The sequence below is a fragment of the Schistocerca piceifrons genome, chromosome X (assembly GCF_021461385.2).
Source record: "Schistocerca piceifrons isolate TAMUIC-IGC-003096 chromosome X, iqSchPice1.1, whole genome shotgun sequence".
NCBI lineage: Eukaryota > Metazoa > Arthropoda > Insecta > Orthoptera > Acrididae > Schistocerca > Schistocerca piceifrons.
Window position 1 is genome coordinate 287,997,078 of NC_060149.1, and position 22,373 is coordinate 288,019,450.

At 39.8% G+C, this 22,373-nt stretch overlaps 1 protein-coding gene across 1 annotated transcript in view; it reads right to left on the reverse strand.

Annotated features, from left to right (window-relative positions):
* Nucleotides 1-22,373, reverse strand: part of LOC124722119 (protein Hook homolog 3-like) — a 209,422-nt gene that overhangs the window by 175,800 nt on the left and 11,249 nt on the right. Inside the window, exon 2 of the mRNA XM_047247325.1 lies at nucleotides 21,990-22,075. Coding sequence (XP_047103281.1) covers nucleotides 21,990-22,075 — 86 coding nt within the window. The remainder of the gene's footprint in view (nucleotides 1-21,989; nucleotides 22,076-22,373) is intronic.

Below are 22,373 nucleotides of genomic sequence, written 5' to 3' on the forward strand. Positions count from 1 at the left end.
CCACTGCTTCCCTTTGATGTCCCTCGACTCTTTTAACTGCCATCTGGTTTCTGTACAAATTGTAAATAGCCTTTCGCTCCCTGTATTTTACCGCTGCCACCTTTAGAATTTGAAAGAGAGTATTCCAGTCAACATTGTCAAAAGCTTTCTCTAAGTCTACAAATGCTAAAAACGTAGGTTTGCCTTTCCTTAATCTTTCTTCTAAGATAAGTCGTAAGGTCAGTATTGCCTCACGTGTTCCAGTGTTTCTACGGAATCCAAACTGATCTTCCCCGAGGTTGGCTTCTACTAGTTTTTCCATTCATCTGTAAAGAATTCGTGTTAGTATTTTGCAGCTGTGACTTATTAAACTGATAGTTGGGTAATTTTCACATCTGTCAACACCTGCTTTCTTTGGGATTGGAATTATTATATTCTTCTTGAAGTCTGAGGGTATTTCACCTGTTTCATACATATTGCTCACCAGATGGTAGAGTTTTGTCAGGACTGGCTCTCCCAAGGCCGTCAGTAGTTCCAATGGAATGTTGTCTACTCCAGGGGCCTTGTTTTGACTCAGGTCTTTCAGTGCTCTGTCAAACTCTTCACGCAGTATCGTATCTCCCATTTCATCTTCATCTACATCCTCTTCCATTTCCATAATATTGTCCTCAAGTACATCGCCCTTGTATAGACCCTCTATATACTCCTTCCACCTTTCTGCTTTCCCTTCTTTGCTTAGAACTGGGTTTCCATCTGAGCTCTTGATATTCATACAAGTCGTTCTCTTATCTCCAAAGGTCTCTTTAATTTTCCTGTAGGCAGTATCTATCTTGCCCCTAGTGAGATAAGCCTCCACATCCTTACATTTGTCCTCTAGCCATCCCTGCTTAGCCATTTTGCACTTCCTGTCGATCTCATTTTTGAGATGTTTGTATTCCTTTTTGCCTGATTCATTTACTGCATTTTTATATTTTCTCCTTTCATCAATTAAATTCAATATTTCTTCTGTTACCCAAGGATTTCTACTAGCCCTCGTCTTTTTACCTACTTGATCCTCTGCTTCCTTCACTACTTCATCCCTCAAAGCTACCCATTCTTTTTCTACTGTATTTCTTTCCCCCATTCCAGTCAATTGTTCCCTTATGCTCTCCCTGAAACTCTGTACAACCTCTGGTTTAGTCAGTTTATCCAGGTCCCATCTCCTTAAATTCCCACCTTTTTGCAATTTCTTCAGTTTTAATCTACAGGTCATAACCAATAGATTGTGGTCAGAGTCCACATCTGCCCCTGGAAATGTCTTACAATTTAAAACCTGGTTCCTAAATCTCTGTCTTACCATTATATAATCTATCTGATACCTTTTAGTATCTCCAGGGTTCTTCCATGTATACAACCTTCTTTCATGATTACCTTATACATAGTATTACTTATACATTGTGACATGCTCAAGATGTTCTCCACTAATCTTGTAATCATATATATATGGTCAAGTTCTTTCTCTTTGTTATAGGCATTTATCCACATTTAAAAAAAGCTGTCACTCATTATACCAAACAGAAGTTTTATGCAAGTCATTCTACATTTCCTTATGGCCATTAAATGATTATACTTTTACAGTGACAACATCATTGTCAGCAAAAAATCTTGTAGTGCTCCTGATACTATCAATAAATACAGGGTGTACATAAAGTCTGGGAACACTTTCAATTATTTATTGCACAAGAACCAAACATTGTACAGATATCACACATATGCCATTTTGAAGAGAAAGCCTGAAAGTTTTTTTTTTCCATGTTTTCCGCCACAGCATAGTATGGTAATTTGACGACAGTCAGCGCTAGTCACAAACATGGCGAGTTCAGGTGCAGAGTGAGCTTTCTGTGCGTTGGTGTTCGAAATGTTTCATGAAATGGCCTCCCCAATCACCAGATCTCACTTCGTGTGACTTTTTTCTGTGGGTACACATTAAAGACCTGGTGTATGTACCACCTCAACCATGTGATGTAGCAGAACTCTGGGAGAGAATATGGGAAGTGACTGCCACAGTCGACGATGCCATGCTGGGATGGGTATGGCAAGAATACGATAACAGTATAACATCTGCCGGGTCACTCATGGTTCACATATTGAATGTTTGTAAAATAAACTTTCAAAGTTTCTCTTCGAACTGCAACATGTATGATATCTGTACAGTGTTTAGCTCTTGTGCAATAAATAATTGAAAATGTTCCTGGACTTTATGTACACCTTGTATTTTATGTATAGTGAGGACATTAGAGGTCTTCTTACACTTCCTTGGGGCACATCCAATGTTACTTTTATTTCTGTAAAACATCTGCCATTCACTATAATATACTGGGTCCCGTTATTCAATTATTTATCGAGCTAATCACATATTAAAATACTCTGTATGTTCGTATCTTGGTCAGTAGTCGATGATGTGGTATAGTATCTAAAGCCTTTGAAAAATATAAAAAGACAGAATCTATTTGTTCAGTTGCATCTATTCCTCGCAAGATGCTGTGTACAAATAAAAGGAAGGAAGATAAGGGTTTCACGTCGTGTCAACAACGAGGTCATTAGAGTCTGAGCACAAGCTCAGACTGTTTTTTGTTAAGGACAGGAAAGGAAATTAGCCATGCCCTTTTAAAGGAATCGTCCCAGCATCTGCCTAGAGCAATTCAGAGAAACTGTAGAAAACCTATATCTGGATGGCTGGAGGTGGATTTGAACTGCCATTCTCCCGAATGTGAGTCCAGTGTGCTAACCACTGTACCATCTCACACGGTGTGTATGAATAAAGCAACTTGTTTTTCACGCAATGGCTTTTTACTGAATCTGTGCTGATTCTTTGATGGAAGCTTGTTTTCCTTCAGAAATGTCATACTGTTTGAGCTTAGATATCAGTGATATTGGTCTGTAATTCTGTGCACCTAATCTTTTATTCTTTTTGTAAATGGAAGTGACCTTTGCTCTTTTCCAGTCACATGGGACTATTCACTGAAAGAGAGATTCTCAATAAATATGAGGTGGGAAAGGAGTTAATCCTGCAGCATAGTCGATGTAAAAACTGGAATTTTGTCCGGGCCTGTGGACTTTTTCAAGTAGTTAACAGTTTTTCAATACTGGTTGTGTTAATATCTCTCATTTGTGAGTCTGCCTGGTGGTCAAACATTGGTACGGCAGTATCCTCATACTGAAATGCATTTTTAAATTCAGTATTTAATAGCTATGTTTTCTGTCTGCTGGCTCAGTTTCAACATCAGATGGTTCTACAAGAGATTGAATGTAAGGTTTGGACCCATTCACTGGCTTCTGTATGACCAGAACGTCCTAGGATTTTTTTGATAGATCTTTTGCTAGGATCTAACTGTGGAAATTACTAAATGGCTAACAAATGGCTCCTCTTATGGATGCATGACTTGTTACTAAGTTTTCTCATTGTCCCTACAGTATCTTTTGTAGTGTAAGTGTAGTAGTCCCAGTTTTCACAAAATTCTTCAAATGGTACCATGGTGGATCTTTCCATCTCTTATTACTTTATTTGGTACATTCTTGTTCAGAACATAGTTGATAATGTCTTCCAGTTTTAATCACAACTCTTTTGTTGAACTTGAGCTTCTCATGACATACCAAATTATTTAATAACTTGCATGACTGTAACTGGGTAGCTACCAATATTTGCCAGCTGAATGCCTCATCATTTTCAAGGCACAAATGAAGCAAGAGATCATTGTTGATAGCACTTTAAACCCTCAGTGGGCAGGACTGCACCAACTAGGAAATCAAAATATGGTGTATGCAGAAAGAAGATGATGATGATAATGATGATGATGATGATGATGATGATGATAGGTTTGTGGGGCACTCAACTGCATGGTTATCAGTGCCCATAAAAATTCCCAACCTTTGCTCAGCCCAATCTCGTCACTTTCATGAATGATGATGAAATGATGAGGACAACACAAACACCGCGTCATCTCAAGGCAGGTGAAAATCCCTGACCCCGCCGGGAATCGAAGCCGGGACCCAGCGCTCGGGAAGTGAGAATGCGACCGCGAGACCACGAGCTGCAGACATGCAGAAAGACAACACACACTACAAACAACTAAATCCACCACACAACCAAATATAACTTCCAACAGCCTTGTCATGTTGGATACATCAGTTCTTGTCCCATCACAACAAACATCATCATCTTGGTTAGTACCTGGAGTGACTGCCTGGATACACCATGTGTCATTCACTCAGGCTTAGGAAAACGCAGCTCACCAATGTGGCATCCAATTGAAAGACTTGCACCAGCCCATTAAGCCATATGACATTATTATTACTATTGCTATTACCAAACATGACCAACATCATCTGTTATCAGTAGGGACATATTAACCAACAGCAAGGGAGCAAGTAGTGCCAATTTTGTTCCTCTGTTGTTTGACCAGCGAGAGAGCAAGATTCCATCCAGAATTTAAGCAAACACCTCCATCTCTGTTTATAATGTCACTTGGTAGTTCAGTGTCAACAGTTTGCTTGACAATATATGATCAGTACCAAGGCAATTTTCTGAAAATGTAGATCTGCCTGACTGTTGTGTGTGTGACCCTTATGCTCTTTACTCCAGTCCTCCGTAGTCCTAATGGTCTGACTGATGCACAACATGCTGCAACTGCTGAGTATACTGCATACAATCGTCTTACACAAGTCAAGACCATCCTCTACAGATACTAAAAGGGCCCTACTCTTACAGGCACTTCACATCACACATTCTCAGGATACAATCAATTCTACTGGAAATCCTACCTGTGTAAAGCAGACAAGTTGTCAATTTTGGCATCATCTAATTATTCTCATCACTCACTTGATTCAGTTTTTATTGATAATGCAATGTGCATTTGACCTGTCTCTCACTATACCCATTTTGTCACAAAGTAACCTCAAAGTGAGGTGCTTGAGCTGACAAACTTTTGAGATCTGAGACGACAAGTGCCCTAAGAACAAAGAAGCAAAGTACCCTTCACACTGAGCCAAACTATGACAACTGTCAACTGAAAGTACAAATTAGTGTTACCTGGCTACCTGTAAATGGTCCTGAAGGTACAAATTAGTGAGAGTTAGCTTTCGAGAAGCATGTCCCTGTTGCATGTCTGCTTCTTGAAAACACAGATTTCCTTAAATCTGAGCCTTACAATTCATAGAAAGTTTCATTTCCTGACTCTTCTGGAAACAGACAAAACAACAGACATCTGGATGTGGCTACCTCTTGTTCAATACAGTAATCAGTACGTTTGAATGGCTCACATACTAGTGCAGGTAGACTAAGAAGCACTTAAATACAAACCACACTCTGGGTCTATCCGTACACAGTCATTTCGTTTGCTGAAAGCACAACTGTTAGTTGAGCAGTGTGTGGAAACAGTACTGCATCAGGCAGACAAACAATTATGCGGGCTAGCCAAATGTCAATAGTAGGTAACAAAAAAGTCCAAACCACAGTCCAGGAGAAAACCATGTCGCACAAGACCATCGTTAATAGATACACAAGAGAGCTTGCTGTAAACATCAGCTAGATGACAAATGAGAGTATGGTGGTTTGTGGCAGCGCAGCCATCCTTTTCACCTCCACAGTGGGTTGGTTTGGGTTGTTTGGGGGAAGAGATCAAACAGCAAGGTCATCGGTCTCATTGGATTAGAGAAGGACGGGGAAGGAAGTCGGCCATGCCCTTTCAAAGGAACCATCCCAGCATTTGCCTGGAGCAATTTAGGGAAATCACGGAAAACCTAAATCAGGAAGGCCGGACGTGGGATTGAACAGTCATCCTCCCGAATGCGAGTCCAGTATGCTAACCAGTGCGCCATCTCGCTCGGTCCTCCACAGTGAACTGATTATTTGGATGAATTGAAGAATTAAGATGTCCTAAATATTTATGCAAATACTCACAGCTATGAGGCCAACTAATGAAAGTGTCATATACAGGGTGTCCCATTTATCTTGAGCACCCTGAATAACTGTTTGTCCAGATGCAAATTACAAAATGTTTCAAGCAAATGCTCTTTACCCGTCAGGGGGACATCAACCAGCATGATTGCCTTCATTGTAGCTTTCTTTTTTACAAAGATATGAACAGCAGTATGACTTTTTTAAACGACACCCTGTATTTTTTATTTGGTTATTCATTTCCTCTCCTACAGGCCTATTCAAAAATGTATCACAGTGTACCATTCCCTGAAACACAACATTATTAATTACATAACACAACACTGACATTGACGCTCCCGGCGCTTAGTGCAGGTACTCAGGGTAATGGAACACATCCATGTGCTGACATTACAGAGGACAAATGTCAACATAAGTAGAATGCACACCTGTCATTCTGTCAACCATCGTCAGTTGAAGAATTGTGTGAGTAGAATGTACACCAACGAAGAGAAGGTAGAAATGCTACTCATCTATGGGGTATGTAAGTTAGCAGAACAGTAATTGCAAAACTGTTTTCTTATGTACGGGTACATTTAGTACAGTAGTTTAGTCCTTTTAAATACTGTTGCGTAGAGTAGGCATACAGTAAAGGCTGTCCTTCCTACAAACTGCGTTGACATAACGTTTCTTTTATTATTGTTGTTGTTGAAGGTAGGTGAAATGCTACACAGGCAGTGGAACTGTACAGAGAGAGATCTCCTGTCAATATATCCTTGTTGCAACACTTCAGGAAACAGGAAGTTTCAACCCACAACAATGCAATCGTCGTAGCACTCGCACAGATGAAGCTGCCAAAGTTACTGTTCTCCCTTCCGCTGCTATGCATCCACATATGAGCACACGACAGCTTGAACACAAGATTGGCATTCCTAAAACCAGTATACATCGTATTCTTACACATCACCAGTTCCATTCTTACCATGTACACCTACATCAAGAATTGCATGGGACTGATTTCCAGAATTGTGTACAGCTCAGTGAGTGGGCACAGCAGCAAATCCTCACCAACCCGAACTTCTTCTCCAATGTTCAATTTACCTGTGAACGTTCCTTCTCAAACAAAGGACAGGTAAATACAAGGAACATGCATTACTGGTCCAGCGACAACCCACGATGGCTTAGATAGGTGGAACGTCAGCATCAATGGAGAGTTAACATCTGGTAGTCCAAACAGCACAGCGTATGCCAACTCCCACAGACAAATTCTCCCTCCTCTTCTAGATGAAGTGCTGCTAAGAACCAGAATGTTTGTGTGGTATCAACATGATGGATGTCCAGCACATAATGCCTTGTGTGCACGTCGTTTTCTGAACTGAAGGTATCCTGCCAGATGGATTGGTTGAGGAGGAACAGTTACTTGGGTTGCTAGGCCTTCCGATTTAAATCCTCTGGACATTTTCTTTGGGGATGCATTAAAGACATTGTCTATCGCGATATTCCAACAACTCCAGAGGACACGCAGGAATGTATCGTGCTTGCTTGTAATTCTCATCATCAGGCAACACTGGAAGCAGTAAATAATTCTTTCCTCCAACAAGTGCACCAGTGTATCAGTGTCCAGGGTCACCACTTACAGCATCTTTGAATGTTCCATTCCTGGGCAATGGTACAGGATAGTCAAAGTCAATTTGGTGTTATGTTTTTACTTGGTTTTCATTTGTTTTCTGACAACTCCAGCAAATGGACAAGTTTGTGATCCTCAGCTCAAAGTCAATGTTGTGTTATGTAATTAATAATGTTGTGTTTCAGTGAATAGGTCTTTAGGAGAGGAAATAAATTACCGAATAAAAAATACAGGGCGCCATTTAAAAAAGTCATACTGCTGTTCATATCTTTATAAAAAAGAAAGCTACAATGAAGGCAATCATGCTGATTGATGTCCAACTGACAGCTAAAGAACATTTGCTTGAAACATTTTGTAATTTGCATCTGGACAAACAGTTATTTAGGGTGGTCCAGATAAATGGGACACCCTGTATATAAAAAAAACAGCAGGCGTATCACAATGCTGCTGCCTACAGGGCATGTTCATTGAAATCTTCCAGAAAAGGATTAGCTTGATATGTGACAAAGGGATCCACATCACAAAACCATATGTCTATTGTGAATAACTGAATAACAATAGACTGAATAACAAGTAAAAGGAAGTCAACATATGTCAAAACAGGTTAGTTAGTTGAACACCAAACATAACTCAATTAACTACAGTGAATCTGAAAGAGCAACAGAAGTGAAGAGTGTGACCACAACAAGACTTACAAAATATCAGAATGATTCAAATGCAGTCACCCTGATCGATGTATGAAATTTGCTGAATTTCTAATGTGATGTGTACACTGAACTCCTAGTTGATTCAGCAGAGTAGAAGGTGTTTTGCTACATGATAAGTCTGAGCATCTATACTACTGACAATATACCTCAGAGGAACATCTTCCTTATGTATCAACTTGGAGTCCATAAGGAACTGTTCCGCACAGCGACCATACACTATAAGGAAGGATAGGCACGCAGCAATCAGTTGCAATCTCATTAGTTTTTATTACTCTTTCATATCTATATTTCAGCTATAAATAGCCACAGCAGTTGAGTTAAATCCAACAAACTCGTGGCATTATGTGTCACCATATGAACGTACTGATGTATAGGCCTATACACTTGTAAGATTGTATGGTGACATGTACTGCCATGAGCTGTTAAGTTACAATCCAACAAACTCACGGCATTACGTGTCACCATACGATTTTACTGCTGTACAGGCCTATACACCAGTAAGATTGTATGGTGACGTGTACTGAAGCAAGCTTGTTGGATTGTAACTCAAATGCATTAAATATGACCTATTTATAGCTGAAATCTAAATATGCAAGAGTAATAAAAACAAATGGGATTGTGACTGGTGCTGTGACCCTCTTTTTCCTTACGGATTTTTGGAAGGTCAAAGGCCCCTGGGGGACAGAACAATGAGAGTGAAGACTGTGTACATATCCTGCAACAGAGAACTTTTCTTCAGGACAGTTTTAGTCTTCCTCTCCATTCTTTCAGTCAGGTCACTGCTGGTCTGCGATACACTGTATCTTATGAACATAATCCTACTTGTCCAACACAACCACTAACATTACCCTTGTTTGTGGGTAAGATGATAATATAAGAATCCAGAATTCTCTGCTGCTATAATACGAGGGTCGTCCACAAAGTAAGTTCTGTTTCTATTTCTATCCGTGACAGACCTACGATCGCAGTTCCGAGCATGCATGCCCGTTACTCTGACTCAAGGAGAAGACATGTACACCATTTTCAGATCGCTGCTGCCAATGCTGCTTTGTAGTGCTTCTTTATAATGTCAGCCATAATTGAAAATGCTGCAGCGTGTGAAATCAGTTCTGTGATTCATTTTATAAATGCAAAGAAAGTTAAACCAAAGGAAATTCATCGGCAAATCTGTGAGGTTTATGGACAAAATGCTGAGTGATTCAATGGTTAGAAGATGGGTCAGACTGTTCAATGAAGGATGTGATCAAGTGCATGATGATGAACGAAGTGGACGCCCGTCTGTGGTTACTGATGAACTGGTTCACACAATTGAAGAAAAGATTAAGCACAACTGCTAGTTTACACTTAGTGCCCTTGCTATGGAAGTTCCGCATATCTCACAATCACTAATTCATGAAATTGTTACTGAAAAACTGAAATTTCAAAAACTTTGCTTATGTTGGGTACCCAAAATTCTTACTGAACACCACAAAAAACAACGGATGGACAGTGCACTTCAGTTTTTGACATGCTACAATGGAGAAGGTGATGGTTTTCTTTCTCAGATAGTCACGAGGGATGAAACTTGGTATCATACGACACCACTGAAACAAAACGGCAATCAGTGAAATGGAGGCACACTTCATCCCCAACAAAGGTTAAGCCTAAGCAAATCCTGAGGCCTTGAAATGTCATGTGCACCGTTTTTTTGGGACGGAAAAGGCATTTTGCTGCTTGATTTCTTACCATGAGGCCAAACAATCAATGCACATGGTTATTGCGAGACCATTAAGAAATTGCGTCACGCAATACACAACAAGCGCTGAGGATTACTGTCAAAAGGTGATTTTTTTCCACGATAATGCCCGAACTCACACGGTGAATGTGATCAAACATCTCTTATTGCAATTTCACTGGGACGCGTTTAATCATCCTCCGTACAGCCCAGACCTTGCTCCTAGCGACTTTCATCTCTTCTTACACCTAAAATCTGTCCTTGGTGGCCAACACTTCAATGATGATGACGAGCCGAAAGAACATGTTACCACATGGTTGAATACACAGGTGGCAACCTTCTATGAAGTGCCACGCTATGACAAGTGCCTACAAAATTTCGGAAGCTATGTAGAAAAGTAGTTTAACAGTTGTAGACTTTTGTACAATACATATTTCTTCTGTATCTGTACACATTTGTTTTATATAACCAAATGGAACTTACTTTGTGGATGACTCTCATATTAAAGTGAACATGCTGGAATCAACATACGGTGTGCTTCTCTACTAGCCTCCACAGCAGAGTCCCAAAGTAGTTTAAAAATACTTACACATCAACAAACAGAAAATGACTGAGTGCCAGTGTGAAGCTGAAATCTTTCCCTATCACATATAAAGCAGTATCATCCAAAGATTTCTCAGTGAGATTGATCACAAAATGCCAAGATGTAATATCACACTAAGTCACATGAACCTTCATACTTAGCTGGATGCACAGTGATCTCTCATTTCATTTGTGCCTTTAAACTGCTACCTGTATTTCCCTGGATCATTTTAACAACTGTTCTGTGTATGTCAGATCTCAACTAAATGCTCTCAGTTCCTCATTTAAGTAAGTTGTAGTGATTGCCTTTTTGCTCAGTCAGCCTCTCCATAGCTTTCTAGATGACCATCTTGCCTCTGGTGACTCTTGCCCCTATAATAACATATGGTAGCTAATCCTCCTCTCATTCGTGACACTCTCGAAAAGATCAGGTCTATTTGCACTTACAAGTTCCGAAATATTTCTTTTGCATACAGGTTGACAGATTAGTTGATCGAGGATGCTGTCAAAAAGTGCATTCAGTTAGGACTTCAAAAGACTGATTGTCCATAATGCTGATAATTTATGTGTAGTTTTCCCAGTCAATACTGCACTAGGTAAAGTCACAATCCACTACTAGCATATGCTCATGGTATTTAGGTGCTATCAAATTTAGGTTACCATTGAATGATTCTACAACTAGTGTGTCTAAATCTGGTGATTTTCTGATTATTAATTTACATCCCACAACCCGTTACTTTTGGTCATATTAGTTCAGTCAGATTCATTTGGGACTTCACTAAAATAATGATTAGTTTGTCACAATAAACACTCCTCCTGGAGGCTATCTTTCTGATAAACACTCCTAATCTCTGTTTCAGGTTTCAACCAACTCTCAGTTCCTAGTATAAAGTGGGGGTGACTGATTTCTGTGGGAGATGTGAGCTCTGCGACTTTGCTGTGTATACTCTGTCTAATAACAACTAATATTTTGAGATTCTCAATCTCTGGGTTTACTAGCTGGTCTGCTGAAATAATTTGTTTATTTGATACTGTTCTCTCTCTCTCTCTCTCTCTCTCTCTCTCTCTCTCTCAAGGGGATCTCACAGGGTCCGGGTTTTCCGAACACTGTTGGCAAGTGAGGTGCACTCAGCCCTCGTGAGGTTAAATGAGGAACTACTCGACTGAGGAGTAGCGGCATTGGTCACAAAAACTGACAACAGTCAGGAGATTGATGCACTTACTGATCCACCTCCTTAATGGCATCCAGTGACGCCTAACAGCTGAGTATGACACAATGGTCAGTCTGTACCACTGAGCCTACCCAGCCCTGTTCTGAGAGAGTTATATATAAAAAATTGTACATTCCACACATTATCAGTCAACCAAGTATAGTGCACACTTGACTTATCAAACACAACTTTATGGCTTGCCGCACACTGCATGCAGCAGAGGCAGAGCAGAGGGGATCTGGCACTTATAAAGCACACACTCCAATGAGGCACTGCATAAGGATTCAGCTGATGCACACAGCAGGCAGCCAAGTGGGGCAGCCATCCATCACTCTGTCTGAGCAGCACATTTTCCTCTGCCTCTGTCACACTTGTTGTCTGCTTTCTTGGCTTGTGTCAGCTGTTCCATCAGGCTGTGCTCTGCCACTACTGAGTTTTCAGCGCTTTATGATACCAGTCATCTGGATTATACAAGGAATAACTTAATGCAATAAATGTCCAAAAAGTGACAGAGGAATTGTAGTATACTAACTTTATTATTATTTTATTTATTTATTTCAACTGGATCTTCACAATGAAATATGAACATAAACATCATAATTTGTTCATCGGTTTAGTATTGTCCTCTTTTTAAAGCTGATAACTGCCACTGAACAGAGCATTAACATTCCTTGAATTTTGATGTCATAAGAAATGCTTCACTCGTGCCTCTGCACCTACACAGAGCAAGTGAGAGAAGCTGGTTTGTACTAAGTGGGCCCATGTTCACCTCAGCGTTTTTGCTTCTAAAAGTCCTGTGTTGTATATTGATGTTCATGAGATGCTCTGCACATTATTGAAGTAATGATAAATGTAATGTTGTGGCTTAGACCATTTTAACCCTTATCCTCGAAGATGGCGTACAACTGAAACTGGTCAATATTTGGGTTTAAAATAAAAGAAGCTGACTGTCAAACACGAGTTTTATACATAAATTGTGGAGGCTCTCCTTCTCTGGCATGCCTCTGCTCTGTCTCTGCTGTATGCAGTGTGTGGTATGTCTATTAGTCTCCACTGCGTAGAACAGGTCAAGTACTGTACAGAACCAGCAAAGCCTCTGGTTCAGATCCTCCACTTGGCTCCACATCAGACAGCCTCGATCAGTCCTCGAAATGATCTTGTAAATCAACAGCTGTGCAGAAACCCCACGAATGGGGTTAGCTGTCTTCAACACTTCTGTAAATCTCCAGAACTGAGAAAGATCTCAGAACCCAGGCAACTGGCATCATTGGTGCCAGTGAGCTCCAAGTGACTGCAATCTGTGCACTTAATTGCTTGTGGGATGGCCTCTTCCAACTGGCAGACAATTCCTTTGGGACTCACACCAAATGCACATTTGGTTCATTTACCTCCTGTTATGATATTTCTCCAAATGTTTTATCAATAAATTAATCACACTTTTATCACTGTCATCAACTGAACTACTGAGTAATTGGTTGCAGAATACAGTAGCTAGATCAGCAGTGAGCAATTCATCCTCCCTATTGTCAGTAGATACATACAGGAAAAAAATGCTTAGCTCATAGTTGTCCTTTACAAAGCGAACAGAAGCTCACAAAAATGTTTCCCCCCACATCATTGTCCTCAGGCCCAGAAAAGCAATCCCAAATAAATCTACATCCACATCCACATCTACATCAACATGTCCTAACTATCACCAGGCATAAGAAATGTCACTGCCTACTCTGTGAAGTCACATGTCCTGCATGCTAAAAGCCAGGTCACCTCAGAAAGTTTGCCATGGATGATGGCCAACAACATCAATCACCAGCAGCCTTTGCCTGTAGTTGTCACTCAAGAGCTGCACAAAATCTCAGTCCAAGCTAAGTACAAAAATGTATGCAGACAGCTACCACTGTCAGCAGTAAATTGTGGGACAGCAACTAACATTTTTGAATTAGACACTTTTGTGCCTTTTGGTTTAAAAATTCAACACCAAGTAACTCTGGTTTCAATCGCAATTCTGTTCAAAGAACACGATACAATATGTGCTCAGTATAAGTAACCATTTGAACTTACATTAGATGGTGCAATAGTTTTTTAAGCAAACGTATCATTAAAGCAATCTGCAGTAACAAAGTTTTACAGTGCCATTTGCCATGTGCAATGAAGTTAATGCAGAACTAGATAAGTTAAAAGTTACTATCTCCAGTACATTCAAACCAGTGTGCAATGAAAATAGTTGTCACAAGTAAAGTCTAACAGATAAATCAGAACATTAACCATGTGCAGTAAAGTTAAGGCAGAACTAGATACTTCAATCAGAACATGTGTTGATTTCAAATCTACTGTTAATGTGCAGTCAAACAGATTTGTATCAAATTCCTAGCCCAGAGGAGTTATTAGCTAAATTGGTTGGGGCCACAATCTTTCTAAAATACTTTTCACTGTCCACTATTTGTAGTTACTTCTCAATACTACAATTAAGCAAATTTTAGTGATTAACACCTCCTTCAGCATGTGTCAATATAACATATTACCATTTAGGACAGCAGGTGCTAGCAAAAAATTTCAGAAGTACCTTGAACCACAGATTCATGGTATTTCATTAGTAAAAACAATTTACATGACATAAACGTAACAGGGGACAGCAGCAGCATTTACAAAACATACGGACATTAGTTGAGAGCTTCAAGCCTATGGTCTGCATTGCCCATTCGATAAGTTTAGTTTTTTCGAACCAAGTATAAAATACTGAACCTCACAGGACCATGAAGACACAATAAATCAACTTGCCAGTCCCTAAGAACTTAAAAGTCTTGTAGTCATTCTATGCAAAGTTAATTATTATACAACGTTTATGATGGGGGCTGTTCAAACTCTCATTCAATCAATAATCCAAAAAGAATGGGAGTTAAATTTGTGAAAACAGAAGCATGAGCACCACAGACAAATGCCTTACACTAGCTACCAACAACTCGGATTTCAGTGCTGGCGGAGTATTATTGACAGATATGACAACAGCATGTAACAACAACCTACTGTCTCTCCAACCACAACATTAACTGCAGGCCATCAAAACTAGTTGCAAACTAAGAAAGAGGAGATGGTAATCAGGTATGTCAATAAAATTGATGTTTATCTGTAGAGGCAAAAGTTTCAGCTGATCATCGATCATTAGCCTCTAGTTTTATTGTTTGGTCTCCACTCTTAAGTTTCTTGATAAGACACTGCAATGCCTGGAATAAAGGGCATTGTTTCTTAGTAATTACAATTACAAAATTCACTATCAGTCTACCACACAGCATACAAACATGAATGTTCTTTCACTCTTGCCTTGTGGACCAGATACAGAATTTGAAAGGTACAAGACATTGCTTTTGCCTTGGACACTAACCAGCAACACACTCTCAACAAATTACCAATCATGGGATGTGGTAGTGACAAAAATGGGCCACAACCAGCTGCTTCACAGGGTGTTGTCTGCTGTGCAGCAAGGCTGGCATTTACTTGAGAGAACAGATCCAGCACGGCAGATCTTTTTTCTATGTGATATTCAATTAAAATAGCTGACAGTGCCCCTTATTAGCCCCAGATGACTCTCAATGTTGAGTTGTGATCCCACTCCTACTACTCCCCTGCCCACAGTTCATTGTGGTATGTGCAAAACAAAGGCACTATTGTGGTGTCACATTTATTGGCCCAGTGTTGATTCTGCCATCAAACATATGGTACGGAACTGTCAGGTCTGTGTCAACAAAAACAAAAATAAGAACAAACAAGCAGATTTCAGAACAGTTTGAATGCTAGATTTTTGTGCCATTTCACAGTGTTGCTAATGTATTTAGACCATATAATGTAAGAACTGCTTTTGCTGCCAATAGTATGTTTTGTAATAGACCACCACACAAGACAATAACAAGCATAGACAAAGTTTGCAACTGTGGCATCCACGAATTTAAGTGTAATGAGAACCTGTTGGACAGAAAGGCTGAAGCTTCAAGACTACATTCAAAGAACATATCAATCCATTTACACACAACACCCCATTAAAGGCACAACAGCTACTGACATTCATGACACAAGGCATTCATTTGACAACACAGATAACAGTCTATACTGAAGCACTAGAGAAACTGGTATAGGCATGTGTATTCAAATTCAGAGATATGCAAACTGGCAGAACACGGCACTGTGGTCAGCAATGCCTACATAAGACAGGTGTCTAGCACAGTTGTTAGATCGGCTACTGCTGCTACAGTGGCAGGTTATCAAGATTTAAGTGAGTTTGAATGTGGTGTTACAGTCGGCGCACAAGCAATGAGACACAGCATCTCCGTATGACCATTTCACGAGCATACCGTGAATATCAGGAATCCAGTAAAACATCAAATCTCCAACATTGCTGCGGCCAGAAAGAGATCCTGCAAGAATGGAACCAATGACAACTGAAGAGAATCGTTCAACGTGATGGAAGTGCAACCCTTCCATAAATTGTTGCAGATTTCAATGCTGGGCATCAATAAGAGTCAGCATGCGAATCATTCAATGAAACCTCATTGATAAGGGCTTTCGGAGCCGAAGGCCCACCCACGTACCCTTGATGACTGCACAACACAAAGCTTTACATCTCGCCTGGGCCCCTCAACACTGACATTGGACTGTTGATGACTGGTCGGATGAGTCTTGGTTGGATGTGTACGGGTATGGAGACAACCTCATGAATCCATGGACCCCCCCCCCCCCATGACAGCAGGGGACTGTTCAAGCTGGTGGAGGCTCTGCAATGGTGTGGGGCAAGTGCAGCTGGAGTGATACGTATAGATACGACTCTGACATGTGATATGTACGTAAGCATCACCAGCATCCATTCATGTCCACTGTGCATTCTGATGGACTTGGGCAACTGCAGTAGGACAATGCGAAACCCCAAACATCCAGAATTGCTACAGAGTGACTCCAGGAACACACTTATGAGTTTAAACTCTTCTGCTGACCACCAAACTTCCCGGAAATGAACATTATTGAGCATATCTGGGATGCCCTGCAATGTGCTCCACTCCTTTGTACTGTTACGGACTTATGGACAGCCCTGCAGGATTCATGGTGTCAGTTCCCTCCAGCACAACTTCAGACATTAATCAAGTCCATGCCACATCATGTTGCGGCACTTCTACGTGCCCGCATGGGCTCTACATGACATTAGGCAGGTGTACCAGTTTCTTTGGCTCTTCAGAAGCCAGAAAATGAACCAGTTGAGATAGAAACATTCATACACAAGACCAAACATAGGTAGACTATTTAAATAGAAAAATACTATTTACTATATACTATTTAAATAGAAAATTTAAAAAGGGAAATGGATAGGTTGAAGTTAGATATAGTGGGAATTAGTGAAGTTCGGTGGCAGGAGGAACAAGACTTCTGGTCAGGTGACTACAGGGTTATAAACACAAAATCAAATAGGGGTAATGCAGGAGTAGGTTTAATAATGAATAGGAAAATAGGAATGCGGGTAAGCTACTACAAACAGCATAGTGAACGCATTATTGTGGCCAAGATAGATACGAAGCCCACACCTACTACAGTAGTACAAGTTTATATGCCAACTAGCTCTGCAGATGACGAAGAAATTGAAGAAATGTATGATGAAATAAAAGAAATTATTCAGATTGTGAAGGGAGACGAAAATTTAATAGTCATGGGTGACTGGAATTCGAGTGTAGGAAAAGGGAGAGAAGGAAACATAGTAGGTGAATATGGACTGGGGGACAGAAATGAAAGAGGAAGCCGCCTTGTAGAATTTTGCACAGAGCACAACATAATCATAACTAACACTTGGTTTAAGAATCATGAAAGAAGGTTGTATACATGGAAGAACCCTGGAGATACTAAAAGGTATCAGATAGATTATATAATGGTAAGACAGAGATTTAGGAACCAGGTTTTAAATTGTAAGACATTTCCAGGGGCAGATGTGGACTCTGACCACAATCTATTGGTTATGACCTGTAGATTAAAACTGAAGAAACTGCAAAAAGGTGGGAATTTAAGGAGATGGGACCTGGATAAACTAAAAGAACCAGAGGTTGTACAGAGATTCAGGGAGAGCATAAGGGACCAATTGACAGGAATGGGGGAAATAAATACAGTAGAAGAAGAATGGGTAGCTTTGAGGGATGAAGTAGTGAAGGCAGCAGAGGATCAAGTAGGTAAAAAGACGAGGGCTAGTAGAAATCCTTGGGTAACAGAAGAAATACTGAATTTAATTGATGAAAGGAGAAAATATCAAAATGCAGTAAGTGAAACAGGCAAAAAGGAATACAAACGTCTCAAAAATGAGATCGACAGGAAGTGCAAAATGGCTAAGCAGGGATGGCTAGAGGACAAATGTAAGGATGTAGAGGCCTATCTCACTAGGGGTAAGATAGATACCGTCTACAGGAAAATTAAAGAGACCTTTGGAGATAAGAGAACGACTTGTATGAATGAATATCAAGAGCTCAGATGGAAACCCAGTTCTAAGCAAAGAAGGGAAAGCAGAAAGGTGGAAGGAGTATATAGAGGGTCTATACAAGGGCGATGCACTTGAGGACAATATTATGGAAATGGAAGAGGATGTAGATGAAGATGAAATGGGAGATACGATACTGCGTGAAGAGTTTGACAGAGCACTGAAAGACCTGAGTCAAAACAAGGCCCCCGGAGTAGACAATATTCCATTGGAACTACTGACGGCCGTGGGAGAGCCAGTCCTGACAAAACTCTACCATCTGGTGAGCAAGATGTATGAAACAGGCGAAATACCCTCAGACTTCAAGAAGAATATAATAATTCCAATCCCAAAGAAAGCAGGTGTTGACAGATGTGAAAATTACCCAACTATCAGTTTAATAAGTCACAGCTGCAAAATACTAACACGAATTCTTTACAGACAAATGGAAAAACTAGTAGAAGCCAACCTCGGGGAAGATCAGTTTGGATTCCGTGGAAACACCGGAACACGTGAGGCAATACTGACCTTACGACTTATCTTAGAAGAAAGATTAAGGAAAGGCAAACCTACGTTTCTAGCATTTGTAGACTTAGAGAAAGCTTTTGACAATGTTGACTGGAATACTCTCTTTCAAATTCTAAAGGTGGCAGGGGTAAAATACAGGGAGCGAAAGGCTATTTACAATTTGTACAGAAACCAGATGGCAGTTATAAGAGTCGAGGGACATCAAAGGGAAGCAGTAGTTGGGAAGGGAGTAAGACAGGGTTGTAGCCTCTCCCCGATGTTGTTCAATCTGTATATTGAGCAAGCAGTAAAGGAAACAAAAGAAAAATTTGGAGTAGGTATTAAAATTCATGGAGAAGAAATAAAAACTTTGAGGTTCGCCGATGACATTGTAATTCTGTCAGAGACAGCAAAGGACTTGGAAGAGCAGTTGAATGGAATGGACAGTGTCTTGAAAGGAGGATATAAGATGAACATCAACAAAAGCAAAACAAGGATAATGGAATGTAGTCGAATTAAGTCGGGTGATGCTGAAGGAATTAGATTAGGAAATGAGGCACTTAAAGTAGTAAAGGAGTTTTGCTATTTGGGGAGCAAAATAACTGATGATGGTCGAAGTAGAGAGGATATAAAATGTAGGCTGGCAATGGCAAGGAAAGCGTTTCTGAAGAAGAGAAATTTGTTAACATCCAGTATTGATTTAAGTGTCAGGAAGTCATTTCTGAAAGTATTCGTATGGAGTGTAGCCATGTATGGAAGTGAAACATGGACGATAAATAGTTTGGACAAGAAGAGAATAGAAGCTTTCGAAATGTGGTGCTACAGAAGAATGCTGAAGATTAGATGGGTAGATCACATAACTAATGAGGAAGTATTGAATAGGATTGGGGAGAAGAGAAGTTTGTGGCACAACTTGACCAGAAGAAGGGATCGGTTGGTAGGACATGTTCTGTGGCATGAAGGGATTATCAATTTAGTATTGGAGGGCAGCGTGGAGGGTAAAAATCGTAGAGGGAGACCAAGAGATGAATACACTAAGCAGATTCAGAAGGATGTAGGTTGCAGTAGGTAATGGGAGATGAAAAAGCTTGCACAGGATAGAGTAGCATGGAGAGCTGCATCAAACCAGTCTCAGGACTGAAGACCACAACAACAACAACAACATTTAAATAACACAGAGAAGACACTACTCATGAACTTTTTGAAAAGTTTTGGTGGCGTACTAAACGATATAAAATAACTTATTACTGCATCTTCATCTCTAATAACAGAAATTAAATATATTAAACTGACTCATCAATAATTTAAATTTGTCGAAACTATGTTATGACTTTAAAAAATACTTTGTTCATTTAAAAACCCTATAATAATGAAAACATCACTGTATAAATTATCTGTATTTTTGATTCGGTGTATATGGTTGATACAAATCTTTGACATGTTATCTGTATCTTTGTGGTGCTATTCAACATTCTTTGACACACAAGGCACTGCCTGTTTGTTCCATATACTCTTTGGACAACTTCGCTTTCTTAATGCTATCAGTAACTTAGTGCATCTGCATCATACCTTCTTAATACCCTCAAGAATGCACCTTGATGGAACGATTTCAAAACAAAAAGCAAAGCAGATGACTGGCCACAAGAAGCAGAAATAGAATTGTTAATCTCTGTCCCCACCTGAAGATAAGGCTGAAAACCATCAAAAAGCTATTTAAAAAAGGGACCACCCCAGATCCCCATTTTATTTTCTCTTAGTGCAAGTAACTTCAATAATGAATGCAAAAATTTAATACAGCAAGTTTGTGAGCACATACCAATGTGACACAAGTGGAAAATTTACGATCAGTGTGTGTCACCACCAATTCTTACTTATGTCACAGAGATGGAGTTACAATGTAAAAATCTTTCAAATACTGAGAGTTGCTCAGTGATCAATGGAGAGATTTATGTTGGGAATTTTCAGGGGAGGCAGCAAAATAAACAAATGTATCAGGGAACAGACTGTAGAGGAAGATGTAATTATGGCAGTAATGAACACAAAATAAAGAAGGCCTTTATCAAGCAATAGATGCCAAATGGCTGATTATTATGCCAAACTTAATTTACACAGGACTCTAGGACACAGAGATTTTTTTCATGAATAAATTTAAGCAGATGTGACTCTACAACTGTTCTAAAAATCCTGATTGTCACAAAATTTAGTCTCAATGGAAAGCAATCTTGATGTGGTCAGGGGAACTTAAGTCAATACTGTTTCATATTACCAAATCGAAACGCAGTAAGATCAGACATTTATTACATTTTGAATGTTAAAACTTAAAAAAAAAAAAAGTTTATTTGGAAAGTTCCATCTAAAATTGGTAATGTTTATAAGTTGAAGATTGTGAATATAGCAGGTACATGAAGATATCACAACAATGAAAACAATCATGCATTCCACAACAGGTACAAGAGATCCATGTCCATGCCATGACAACATTTCCCATATCATATAACTGCCACTATTCACAATGGCCCCACAACCACACATGCCCAGTATCAAATGCACACAAGCCCAAAGGTAGAGTGGAGAAAAATGGTGGCTTATCAAATGAACTGAGCTCCTCTCAGGCATCAGCTGTCCACTACAATAAAATCCTTTTGGGGGTGTGACCGCATCATGTGTGATACACTACCAACATTTTGGCTGCTGCTGTTGCAGGCAGCCTTCATCAGGATGACTGTAGTGGAACATGGTCAACAAACACATGTTGCTGGATTAACCAGTGTTGTATTTGGTTGCCAGCTGCTTCATATAGAGCTGCATATCTTGATATGTAATACTCAACCAGGCACTCACTTCTGTTATCACGGTTGTAATGTTTTCCACAATCTTGCTATATTTAATCATTTCCTGATGTTGACACCAATGCAAGTAAACTATTGGGCCTCACACACATCACAAGACAATGGTCCTCTGAGCTCTCAAATAGTACTCACTTAAAAAGCACACTTTGTAAATTATACACACAAACCTTCCTTGTGAATGAGTCTAGCTATCAGTGAAAACCACATTAACATCCCTATACTAGCTCCTGAGATTAGCCTTCATGTTCACAGATAAAAATGTGGCAAGGGAAGTGCATATGTCAGTTAAAATCAATAATTCTTCCTACTGCAGATGTAATATAATGGTTACCTTTGGCGCATTTGCATGAAATAATGTTAACTACAAGATTCATTTGGTAAACAACACAATAAAATGAGGGGTTATGAAACTGATACTCATACTTACATCTGTGCCAATGCTTGAGCCATTGCAACACCATCACTGACTTCTTCCACTGTTGAATGTGGTGCGTCAACATCGAAGGTTTGTAGCTGTTGGCAAGAAACAACAACTTCTTTAATCTTTGAAATTTTTAAGCTAAAACACTTTTGGAGAAAGTCTATGAAGAATGTTAATCTGTTGTTTACTGGAAACTAGCTAAATTTTACTGCTATTGCTACATCCTTCACCAAACTGTGATATGGATTAGAATGTTCAAAGCAATGAAAGTACTAAAGTTAATCTTCTGTAGTTTATACATTTCCAGGTAGTTCCAAATGCTGAATCAATTTGTTTTCCTTGCATCAAACAAAGATACTAGGTTGCTACAGAAAACATACTAAATATACT